Below are 12,797 nucleotides of genomic sequence, written 5' to 3' on the forward strand. Positions count from 1 at the left end.
TTGTATGAGAAGAAGAAGTAGAATAAAGTGTGCACTTGAACGGGATGCCTCGTGGTCGTGGTGTTACTGCTGCAGCGACGTGAATGGGATACTAATCCAGATATAATTCCAGGTGAGTGAGCAGTATACTACAATTATGGCGACGTGAATGGGATACTAATCCAGATATAATTCCAGGTGAGTGAGCAGTATACTACAATTATGGCGACGAAAGGACCCAAAGACGAAAGTGAGGTTAAGTCTTCCCAGACAACAAAATTTGTTGAATCATGCCCAAATTTGGGGCCATACGACCCAAAAGGAGCTTTTGCAAGTTACAAGGAGAGGCTTGAGCTATGGTTCGAGGGTCAAGGAATTGAAGACGAGAAAATTAAACGGGGCCAATTGATGTCGGTGGTGGGAGCAGCAGCTTATGAAACCGTCAAGGGATTGGTGACCCCAAAAAAGGTGTCTGAATGTTCGTATAAAGACCTCATCCAAGCCATGGAAGCCCACTATGATCCTGTTCCCAATGAAATTGTACAACGGTACAATTTTTACAGAAGATCTCAGAAAGAAGGAGAGACTATAGCTGAGTTCATCGCAGAGCTAAGAAAGCTATCAGAATTCTGTAATTTTGGGGACTTGGAAAAGGCCATCAGAGATCGTTTGGTGTGTGGAATTAAAGACGATTCAACTCGCAAGAAGTTGCTGGCAGTGAAGGACCTAACCTACAAAAAAGCGTGTGACATAGCAAGAGCAGAAGAGGCGGCTGCAAAGGGCGCGGAAACGATCCAACCAGAAGAAGGGAAAGTTCAAGCCATCTCTAAGAAAGGATTTGCTATAGAAGAGGGACCCGGGGAGATGTGTTTCCGATGTAAGAAACCACATAATGCCAGTGACTGTTGGTTTAGGGAGGCCATCTGCCGACAGTGTGGAGAAAAAGGACACATCCGCCGAGCATGCACCAAGGAAAAATCTAAGAAAAAGAAAGCAGGAAAGAAAGTAAATGTTGTGAAACTTTCAGATGACACTTCAGATGAAGACGAAACTGTAAATCAGATAAATACAATTGCTGAACAGTGGAATGGTGTTTGGGTGTCAGTGAAGATTGAAGGAGTTCCTCTAGAGATGGAAGTTGACTCAGGGGCATCCAATACAGTGATAAGTGAGAAGGATTGGAAGAACCTGAAGATTAGCAAAGATTATCGGGAGTGCAATGTGAAGCTACAAACTTGGCTTAAAAAAGGGGTCACTGTAAAAGGGAAATTAAAAGTGAAAGTTGAGTTGGCTGACAGGAAGGTAAAATTACCGTTGATTATCACCAAAGAAGGAGGTAAACCGTTGCTGGGAAGGAATTGGTTCCAAGCATTGGGAATCAAAGTGCTTGTTCCTGAAGTCAAAGCAATTGAGATGGACCAGATGGACAGATTGTCACCGTTGATAGAAAAACACAAGGGGGTATTCAGAGAAGAATTGGGTGCTCATCCCGAGATTGAGGTGAACTTAGAGTTGAAGGAAGACGCCAAACCTGTATTTATGAAACATCATGCTCCACCCATGGCTTTGAGAGAAAGGATTGACCAGGAATTAGACAAATTGATAGAGCAAGGGGTGATTGAAGCAGTGGAGAATTCAGAGTGGGCGACACCAACGACATACAGGGTGAAGCCAAATGGTGATATCCGCATTTGTGGAAATTATCGAGGAACGGTGAACCTGATGAGCAAGAAGAATCCGTATCCTCTACCTACAGTGTCAGAACTTCTCGCTGGAGCTGGAGGAAGGTACTATTCTAAAATCGACTTGGCTCAAGCATATCAGCAATTGAAAGTAAACGAAGAAACTAGCCGAGTTTTGACTTGGAATACTCATCGGGGTCTGTATCGAGTGAAGAGGCTACCTTTCGGGATTTCCGCAGCACCAGGTATTTTTCAAAAATTTATGGAAACCCTTTTGGCAGGTATACCAGGGGTGTTAGTATTTTTGGATGATATCTTGGTAATAGGGAATAGTGCTGAAGAACATTATAACAGGCTTGAGTTGGTCCTTAGGAAATTAGATGAGGCTAAATTAACTGTGAAGAAAGAGAAATGTAAGTTTGGGGTAGAAGAAATTGAGTTTGTGGGCTATAGAATTAGTAGTAAAGGGATAAAACCTTTGGAAAGTCACATTAAGGCTATACAAGACGCCCCTCCCCCAAAAGACAAGGAACAGTTGCAGGCATTTCTGGGATTAGTTAATTTTTATTGTCGATTCATTGAAGATAGGGCCACAGTAGCTGAATGTTTGCATAGGTTGCTAGATGAAACTACAAATGCTGAGTGGAAGTGGGAAAAAATTCATGATAAAGCATTTAGGGAACTGAAGGAAGCTCTCACGTCCACAGACATTTTGATGCATTACAGTTTGAAAGTACCTTTGGTTTTGAGTTGTGATAGCTCTTCGTACGGGGTGGGGGCTGTTCTGGCTCATAAAACTGAAAGAGGAGAGAAACCAATTTCGTACTTTTCAAGGACACTCAACAAGCATCAAAGGAATTACGCTCAAATTGACAAAGAGGCTCTGTCGATAATTGAAGCAGTGAAACATTTCCATAATTACATTTATGGAAGGAAAGTGACCATCATAACAGATCACAAGCCGTTGTTGGGAATTTTTAACCCGAATAAACCAGTTCCTCAAATTATTTCCCAAAGGATGGAAAGATGGTGCCTTCTGTTAGCTACTTATGACTATGAAATAGTCTATCGAAAGGGGAAGGAACATGGCAATGCAGACGGGTTAAGCAGACTACCTTTGAAAGAGGAAGTGATCGAAGAGAGTGAAATTGGAGTGATTTCTATGTTGGAAACGGATCAATCTCCAATCCAGGCAAAAGAAGTTCAAGAAGCCACGAAAAAAGATCCATTGTTGAAGAAAGTCAAAAGATGGGTGTTGCAAGGGTGGCCAGAAAACTGTCCAGGCGAGGATGTGAAACCATATTTTCTCCACAGGAGTGAAATAACAGTGGAAAAGGATATACTTCTGAGAGGAACACAAGTGATAATCCCAAAGGAACTTCAAGAAAAGTTGATGGACTCTCTACACAGTACACATCTGGGTATAGTCAACATGAAAGTCTTGGCTAGAATGTATATGTGGTGGCCAAAAATGGATCAACAACTTGAAAGAAAAGTGAGGGAATGTGAAACGTGCCAAACTCAGAGAAACAATCCACCGAAAGCTCCATTGTGTGAAGGAAATGCACCACAGAAAGCCTGGGAAAGACTGCACGTAGACTTTGCCGGACCTCATCAGGGCAACAACTATTTGATTGTCGTAGATGTGACGTCTAAATGGTTGGAAGTTGAACGAGTAAGGAGCCAATCGTCAGAGGAAGTGATAAGAGCGATGAGAAGGATCTTTTCGACTCATGGAATCCCAGGAGAAATTTTCTCGGACAACGGAACTTGTTTCGTGTCAAGGGAAATCAGGAAATTTTATGAGTCAAATGGCATCAAAAGTATCACATCGTCTCCGTGGCATCCTGCCAGCAATGGTCAGGCAGAAAGAATGGTTCAAACAACCAAAAAGGCTTTGGCAAAATTTACCGGTGACGTCGACTTGAAGTTAGCCAGATTCCTTATGGTTCAACACCTTACTCCAAACCAGACTACTGGGAAGGCACCCTGTGAACTTTTGATGGGAAGGAGGATAAGGAACTGCTGGAGTCGGCTACACCCAGAGGAGATTAAGACAGAAAGGAATAAAGAACACAAAGAACCGAGGAAATTCAAGGAGTGGGACAAGGTCTACGCTAGAAATTTTTCAGGGGACAAGTGGATAAAAGCTGTGGTTCTGGAAGTAACAGGACCAGTGTCCTACAAGGTACAGCTCGAAGATGGAACTGTCTGGAGGAGACACATAAATCAGTTGATAGAGCGAGTGGAAGCTTCTCCAACAGCGACGGCTGACAGACCGGAAGAAGGAACAGTTGCCTCAGGCTCAGGGTCAAGAGTGATACAAATTGAAGAGACCATACAGAACCCAGAAGTCACCACCCCTGAAGAGCCTGGCGAAGTCTCACAGCCAGAGACTCCTTTAAGCGAGTTGAGAAGGTCAGGACGTGAGCGCCATCCTCCCAGTTATTTACAGGATTATGTCTGTGACTAAAAAGGGGAGGGATGTTATGTACATAATGTATATATTGTATATAGATAGATAAGTAGTTGTAAGGTTTCCCGGATGGTTGAATTGTATGAGAAGAAGAAGTAGAATAAAGTGTGCACTTGAACGGGATGCCTCGTGGTCGTGGTGTTACTGCTGCAGCGACGTGAATGGGATACTAATCCAGATATAATTCCAGGTGAGTGAGCAGTATACTACAAAGTTCGTAAAAGTTTGTACTTTTTTCACAAACATTGTTCGTAACATGATCATTTGACGCAAGTTTTTCGTACTTTTACAAGCATTTCGTCGGTTCCGAAGAAGACTATTGTAAGTCTACTTACAATAGTATAAAAAGATGGTATCATTGGATGCAGAAACCTTAGATCTATATCCCTACAAAATTTTATGTTGATTAAGATATTCCTGCAAAAGTTACAAGAAAAAAAACTTAAAATCAGCGTGCCCAATCATTGAGTTTTTTGCCAACAATTTTGCTATAATTAATTTAAAAGTAGTGTTAACTACAAGATATTCAATGCGTAAGTATGATAAAATAGTTTCAAAAGCTGAAAGTATACAAATTGCAGTGAAATTAATGAAAATAAATTTTAGCTGTCAAACTTCAAACCTCTTTCCTGTAAAGTATACATTTTGGACTTACAATAGTCTTCTTCGGAACCGACGATTTGCTTTTAAATGTTCGTAAAATTTTGTCATTTGTTCGTAAATGTTCGAAAAATGTTCGACAGGAAAACAAACATTTACGAACAAATGAGAAAATTTTACGATCATTTTTTGTGTGTTTACGAACATTTACGAACAAATGTTTGTAAAAGTACAAAAAATGCTCGTCAAGTGATCATGTTGAGAACAATGTTCGTGAATAAAGTACAAACTTTTACGAACTTGTTTGTGGGTTATACGATTCACGAGCATTTTGTAGCTTCCTCATAGGAATTCACAAACATTTACGAACATTTTTACAAAATAATTTTTTCTACGGTTCCAAATTATAATTAGCCTTTCGGCGATTCCTATTGCTCCCGAAGTAAAGGGACTTGAATGTCACGGCTATAATAACAGTTTTCCAAGATAAAATGCTAAAAAGACTCTAGAGTTCTCAACCGAATGGGGTTATGTTCGGGCTTTCTGTAAAGGTCTTACCGTTCCTGAGAAGTTTGAACCGGTTTAAATCGATTATAAATCGGTTTTGAGTGATTTTTGATTAACAAGTAGTCAGTGATAAATGAAGCGAAGGTACTCTTGAGATGTAGTATCTGAGTCACGAGCTTGAGCATTTCACAAGGCATAAAATGCTTTACCATTCCTTTTTACGGAAGAAAATCTTTTATTTAAATAAAAAAACAAACTTCTGGATCTTTTCACTAAATTTGTATATATTTGCATGATAATTTTCACAGCATAAATTAAGAGAGAGTGAATAAAATAACTCATTTGGAACGCAATGTGAGGAGCATTAACCGAGTATCTAAAAGAACAATAAAATAAATCACATAACTTTCAATTGTATACAATTAATTCTAGATGCAAAAAAACATTTGGTGTCTGGATCAATTGATCCTTAGCAGATGAGGGTGATATTGCCACTGTCACTGCCTACAAGGAGCATTCGATTCAATGGAAGTGCCACGAGACTCGTGAGTACCCCCTTCAGAGTATCCGATCGCAGTTTCGTAACGAAGAACGTAGCCTCTGGTTCGATATTCGAATACACGCAGATTTTATTGGCAGGAGTCCCAGATATCAGCTCTGGACTGTTGTAGTAGAGGCAATGGGTTGGCTCTGCTGGGTTCCTAAAAGGAAGAGGAAATTTATAGAAACAGATAATGAAACAATCCTATTGAAAAATATATTTTTTTAGTACTTTATTGTTCTCAAATGCTTCTGCATTATCGACTTTTCTTTATGATGGTTCCTATCTCGACTGTTGTCTTCAGTTCTTGATGTGTTTTAAAACCATCAAACAGTCGTAACAGGAACCAGTACAAAGAAAACTCGATTATGTAGAAGTGTTTGAGAACAGTAAGGTGCTAAAAAACATGTTCATTTTTCATTGGAATATCACCATAATGCTGGATATTGTAAATAAGGATTCTCACTTGAGATTGAACAGAAGACTTCCGTCGTGAGCATTCCAAACGGAAATACTGTGATCGAGACTCGAACTGATCACTTGATGATCATTTGGCGCTGTTAACTGGAGCAGTTCACCATCGTGAGGACGCCAAGTGGCTAGAATCATTCCTGTTCGACTGTCCAGAACTGTCAGCTGTCCAGAACTCAGTCCCACAGCAATCCAGGTGCCCGAAGGAGATACTGCCATGCAACGAACTGATCCTGTGGCATTCTGAGTTAGCTGTAAGGCAGGATAAAGCAAGATTATGAAAATTTTGTAGAAGAAGGAAGGTGGTAAGACTCACTTTCCAATCAATGACGTAGGAAAAATCCCTGGCATCGATTATCTTAACAGAGGCATCGGCTGTTCCGGCAAGAACCAGGGCACTGGGAGCAGGGAATGTGCGTACAACAGAGACAGGGCTGTATTTTGTGGCATCCAATTGGCCAATCAAGCTCCCCACAAATGGATCCCATAAATGAACACATGAATCACAAGAAACGGTGAGTCTGGAAAACCAGGGACAATATCCGGAACAATATTAGAGGTAATGTTCATTAAAATTATTTTAGAGTGTGGGGACCCTAGCGTTGATCTAACAAAGTTGGCCTAGACCTAGAGAATTGAGATAATTTGAATTAGCAAACAACGGTTATTTTTGAATTTAAGAAATGAGCTTTTGTAAAAAGTCGGGTTGTCAAACTCTTTTGTTAAATAAATTGCCTTGAAGTACACGTTGTGGATTTTGCTTTGCTGTTTTTACTTTTTAAAGACTTTTCTAATACTCTAATCCTCAATTCCCCATTTGGATAAACTAGTTTACAACATTATAAGCGCAAGATTATTAAATTTAATAATGTAAAATAGGAAATATCCCTGGAAGACACTAACCTTAATGAATCCAGGAATGTCAGGGAATGCACAGATTTTCTATGATTTGTATAAGTGTACTGACACGTGGAAACCTTCGAGCCATCGCCTTCGCTTCTTAAACTCCAGAGCTTTACAGTTTTGTCCTTGGAAGCCGACATGAAGCTGTTCTCATTGTCCAGGGCCAAAATACTCCTTACGGAATTTGTGTGTCCAGCATAGCTCTGTAGCTTGATCTGCTTCAAATTGAGATGATTATCCTTGTCTGAGCGTCCGATTTCGTGCTCCCAGTAAGCCAGCCAGTTCCCACGGAGGTGCCTGGTGTTGTTGACATGATCCATCTTGTACGTAACCATGTCCAGAACTTCCATTACGCCCATTTCTGGCACCTTCTCACTCTTTACCTCAATGCGATTGCCAACAACTGTTGTTCCGAAACTGTTAGAGATCCCACTGCAGTCTTCATCGGTTTTTGAAGAAGTTCCCGGAACGGGGAGTCTCAGGGAATCACTGCGGGAAGGTCTGTCGGAGGATAGAGGAGCATCTGGTTGCTCAAATTCATGGCAGAGATTGAGGATCAGAGGAAGATTCTTAACAGTTTGCTGCATGACACTCTCTCCGAGGAAGTTCAGGAATGGAACGTAAGCCACGTGAGCGAGATTGGGAGTAAAGACATCCTTGATTTCTTCGAGAACTTTTTCCTTGATGGCCTGGCTTTTGGCTTCAGAAGCTGCGGCATCCATTGGCGGTGAGACGCTGTCTAGGGAAGCATTCATCTTTGCAATGGAGAATTGAAGGGGAGATCCTTGAAGAGTCCATTCCTGGATCCCACCATCTCGTTTGACTTCTTCGTACAAGTCTTCTGTGGCCACTGGGCTAGATTCTGGTCCACCCTTAGCTTCTGAAGATGACAAATTTTCAACTACACCGTAAGCTTTGTCAAAGATCAGGAAGAATCTCTGCAAAGCTGGAACACAGAGATGTTCTCTGGTCATTTCTCGGCCAATCCTTATGGATAGGACATAGAGAGTGTCCAAGAGTTTCCGCGCGATGACATTCCTCGCGAGAAAGCCACTTGGCATGGGGCATCGACTTGAGCAGATCTTTATGATGGGATGCACTATTGACTGAAGGATCATGTCCTGGAAGCATCGAGAGGGATTCTAAGCAAAGCAATGGGGCAAATTAGTAAGTGTATAAGGGTAGGGTCTTACGTGCAGTTGATCCATGATTGTGGAATCACTGAGACATGGAACCAGGTACTTGAGAAGCTGGAGGGAACTGATTAGAGCACCCTCGAGACTTGGAGTAATGCGCTTCTTGCAGAGGATGATCAATTCACTCACATGCGGGAGATACTGCAGAAGGATGAGTTGCTCCCCGAAAAGAGCTAGAAGAGAAGTTGAAGTAAGGCAAATCTGGTAGAAGCAGAGGAAATTGGGACTTACCTGAAATGGCTGTTAGGCACTCCAGGATCTTCGCTGCACTGTGATCCCCAACAACCCTTCCACATGCTATTGAGAAGTTGTTAATGCTCGGAGGAGGCCTAGAGTCATCCGGAAGAAGATTTTCCTGACCAACATAGCAAAGGGTCAGCATCTTCAGGAGATTTCGTGTGAGGTACCTGGCTGTGAGTACAGGACCAAGACGATGAGATAGCCAAATGAGGCTCTCAGCGCTCATTTCTGAGATTCTGCTGGACTTCCTATTGCGATCTTGATTTTTCTGACCCATATGTGGTTCATTGAGGACGATCTCGGTGGAATCTGTACTCTTACGACTGCCTACCTCACAGCCAATTGTGAGGACTTGGTCAGTGCTCCGGACACAGTGAGGAATGGGAATTGTGGATGACTTCTCATTCTCCGGATCATCCACAATGGAATCCTCTGTAACTTCTTCCGCCTGTGCGTGATTTAATTGCAACTCTGATACACTCCCATCGGACTTGAATTCCAGGTGATCCATCAATTTTAGAATATTCTTCTCAGCATCCAAATCTTCAGCATCCATTTTAGCGTCATCGTGCTCCTGCTCGAAAAAGAACAATCCATCGTGATCAGAAGTGTCTTTTTTGCGCCTCCCTTCATTATCTTCAGCATCTGGAGAATGCAGTTGCAGGCTCTCAGATTGATTGAGTTTAAGGATCCGAGTGGATTTGGTCCTGTGACGATCATCATGGGAATGAAGATTAGATGTAGTTTCTGGTTCTTTGTACCCGCCAACAGCCTCAATGAGGGGCGCTATGAAATTACCAAGGAAGACCCTCAAGCCAAATCGCACGATAAGTCGCAGGAGGAAGCTATGATGGTACAACTTGACGGATTTCTTGCTTCTAAATGAGGCATTTGTACCCTGTCGGGTGGTGTTCAGGTCAAAATTCACCTGACCCCATTTGCTTTCATTGTCTGTGTCATAGAGACGCAAAAGCGGTCCAAGAAGATGCTTCCGGGTATCTTCAGGGCCGAGAACTGATGCCATAGCATCAAACAGATACCAAGCAGCCAGGATAGCTGTGTCTTCATGTGACATCAGCTCCACAACATGAGGAAGAACTAATTCAACCGCGGAAAACTGTTCATAGCCAATTGGTTCAAGGATGTTGTCCAGAAGACTCACACAGGCTTTAACCTTGCACTCTGCCATTCTCCTCCGGAACGCCAATCGAGTTCGATCGACGGTCTCATATTTTGAACATTCTTTCCCATCGCACTCGAAGTACGTGGTCATTTCTAGAAGTCTCAGAGCTTCCTGGAAGCGTTTGAGGGTCTCAATTGTTGCATAGACCCCCAGATAAGTAGGCGGGAAGGGAAAGAGAGCATTGGTCAGCAAGGGTTGGAGAATTTGATGAGCTGATGGGACTGGGAGACCTTTCTCCGTGATTATTGACTCTTCCGGAGTGAGTTGGAGGAAGAGTCGGACGGGATACTGAACGCATGGTGGAAGACAATCCCCATCAGCTTTCACGATGCTCCTGCAAGTAGCAAGACGTTGCTCAAAGGTTCCTCCACAGGCAGCTGAACTCAAAGGACGCATTTTATGGGGTAGACAGAGCTCCACAATGAGGCATCCTAGAATTTGAAGTTCTCTGAGTCGATACTCAGCGATTATTTGCTTAAAGTTCCTCGTGGACTTCTGGACAATCTGGTTCTTGTGCTTGAGATTAACCAAGCGCTTGTTGTGCTTTAGGCTGGCTTCATAAGTTTCCGAGAAGATCCTGTTGGTGAAGGATCCCGAATCCCCGTCTGACATGTACTGAGCTGATGATCTCGTGGGAATCTCGACTTTGGGCGAGTTTTCCACGTCATTGAGGAAGGTTTTTCTCAGAAAGACATCAACAGATTCCACAGCCATGAGCTGGGACACGGGATTGTAATCTTTGGGGAGTATAATTGTTTTCTGGACATTTTGGTAGCAACTCATAGATCTCTCAATGCTGATGGACACATCTTCAGGGATGCAGTGACTCCGACTGGCTGTGAGTTGCTTCGAGGAGGAATTCTTCCGGCCAGAAGTTGGAGATTGTTCCAGGGTTTCCCCGGGTTGTGTACTGAGATCCTCGGAACTTCTCGTGAGCCGTCTCTTGGACGTTTCAGCGATTTGACTGTGGATTCTTGGCTGGTTCTTCGACAACCACACATTGGGGATCATCTTGGGGGGATGGGCGTGCGTGAAGAGCTGAACTACTCCTCTTTGGCAGAGATTCTGATGATCATCCACCATAGATAGGCAAACATTCTTCGCCTTTACAGCGGCTTGGCCAGTTAGTTTGTACCCAAAGGTCAGGTCAATCCAATTGTGCAATCGTTCGGACACATAAGTGCTCTCTAGGGCTTCCCGATGCTTCGTGATGAAGTCCTCTGGGCAGCTGGCCCAGGCAGGGACTTCCAAATCAGGCAAGTCCTCGTGGATGCTCTTGAAAACATTGGCATCTGTAAAGAACTCTGGAATGCACTCATCCGGAGTCCATTCCTGCAGGCGTTGGATAGATGCTGGATATTCCGCTGGAACCCAAACAGTCCTAACATGCCTACAAAGTACAGATCTTGGCGTCCTCCTGGCCATATACACATAGAATGTGATATCTGACAAGACGTCAGACACATGATGTGGAATCTCAGCTCCATTCTGTGGTTGGAATGTGAGATCCAGTTGGGCATCGCCTTTATTGAGTCTGTACTTGGATTTGGAGAGATCTCTCCAGTTATTGCCGTTCCGGAAGGCAAAGTCACTCACCCAGGGCATGATATGATGATGCCCAGGGATGCCAATGCGTCTCCCGGCAAAATTATTGAGAATCGTGAGGTAGTCGAAGTTGGACAAGTGGCCACAGCACCACATCTCACAGCAATCTCTCAGAGAATAAGATGGAGCTCCAAGTTCTGGAGTCATGAAGCAAGTCCTCTTCTTTCCGGGCGATGAAGTTGATGGCATGAGATCAAAAACTTCTCCTGGCTCTGAATCACTCTCCAACTGGAGAATGTTAGCCTCGATTTTAGGCATAACTTGAAGCCAGAGATTTTCAGTGAGGTACATATCACCCAAAGTGATGTCGCCCAGAAGGAGACCTCTTCTGTGCATGGATTTCATGAGATTGCACAGCTGGTAGATCAGAAATAGAGGTTTATTGTGGGATCTCTCGAGAACAGCTGGACTGTAAGTTATGCAGTCCTGGAGGGTATTGCTAATGGCGAGATCATGGACAAGGAAAAAGTGGCTATTGCTTTCAATGGCAGCAACAACTGGATAGAGATTCGTGTCTGGATTGTCAAGATTCTCTCCAGGATTCGTGGGGATATCCTCACTATCTGAAACTCTGTCGAGTTTAGCATGGACAACAGTGCAGCCATAAGTTCTGATCACAGCTTCCCTGAGAACAACGTCATAGGGCACAAGATTGACGGATTTATCGTTCCTCCGGGAAGATGGATGCTCTGTAGATTCCCTCTTATCCCCCTGACTCTCCACATATTTTTTGTAAGCTGCCCTCCAGAGATTTTTGTGATTGCTCTGGCTCACGTAGTGCAGAATCTGAGAGTAGGACAGTGGCATCTCCCCATCAATAGGATCATGACGGATTCTGGGCAGAGGAATGACTTTGTGTGTGTACTTTTTGAGTACGCTCACGTAAATTCTCGACCAGTGGGGATCATTGCTGAAGTCTCCCCATTCCTCAATAGTGTTCTGATATGCTGGGAATGAAATGAGCTTGCTGTACTTGGCCAGATACTTGATCCAGGTGTTGCTGGTCAGAATCTCAAAGCGATTGGGAGTTTTGGTCTCACATATTTGGCGCTTGGGAATTCCCTATAAGTTCAATCAACCATTTATAAGTGCAATTCTCAAGGACTAATTCTTATCTCGATACTCACTAGCTGTTCTATCAGCACTTCCATGGTTTTCCACGAGAAAAATCCCAAAAACAACACACGAAAACTAAAAATAATGCTGGACTTTGACAACTCCAGGAAAACCAGTGATAGAAGCAGTCCAGCTTATGGGAATTGGGATTTGTTCCTGGACATCTTGATCACTGTTCTGCTTTATCATTAAAATTATCAACGGCCAACCGTTAATTTAAAATTGAATTTTCGGATTTTTTCGGCTGCGTCGGCTGCGTCCTATAAAAATATTTTTATGTAAACTTTAGTACCTCTAG

The 12,797-nt window shown here is 43.0% G+C and overlaps 2 protein-coding genes across 3 annotated transcripts; one reads left to right on the plus strand and one right to left on the minus strand.

The window, feature by feature from the left end:
- Window positions 1–201: 201 nt before the first annotated feature.
- On the plus strand, window positions 202–4,134 carry LOC129806759 (uncharacterized protein K02A2.6-like). Its single transcript, XM_055855531.1, has one exon. The coding sequence runs from the start codon at window positions 202–204 to the stop codon at window positions 4,132–4,134; it is 3,933 nt and encodes a 1,310-aa protein (XP_055711506.1).
- Window positions 4,135–5,508: 1,374 nt separating this feature from the next.
- LOC129807318 (WD repeat-containing protein 81) lies at window positions 5,509–12,628 on the minus strand. Of its 2 annotated transcripts, none has more exons than XM_055856512.1 (7): window positions 12,511–12,628; window positions 8,587–12,445; window positions 8,353–8,528; window positions 7,160–8,280; window positions 6,573–6,777; window positions 6,252–6,508; window positions 5,509–5,945 (listed from the first exon to the last, which is right to left on the minus strand). In XM_055856512.1, exons 1-7 carry the CDS (start codon window positions 12,532–12,534, stop codon window positions 5,714–5,716), a joined length of 5,874 nt encoding a protein of 1,957 aa, XP_055712487.1. In that variant the 5' UTR covers window positions 12,535–12,628; the 3' UTR covers window positions 5,509–5,713. The 2 variants fall into 2 exon arrangements, with proteins under 2 accessions (XP_055712487.1, XP_055712486.1); XM_055856511.1 differs by having other exon boundaries at window positions 7,160–8,301.
- Between the last annotated feature and the right edge of the window lie 169 nt (window positions 12,629–12,797).

The sequence above is a fragment of the Phlebotomus papatasi genome, chromosome 3 (assembly GCF_024763615.1).
Source record: "Phlebotomus papatasi isolate M1 chromosome 3, Ppap_2.1, whole genome shotgun sequence".
In the NCBI taxonomy this organism is placed as follows: Eukaryota; Metazoa; Arthropoda; class Insecta; order Diptera; family Psychodidae; genus Phlebotomus; species Phlebotomus papatasi.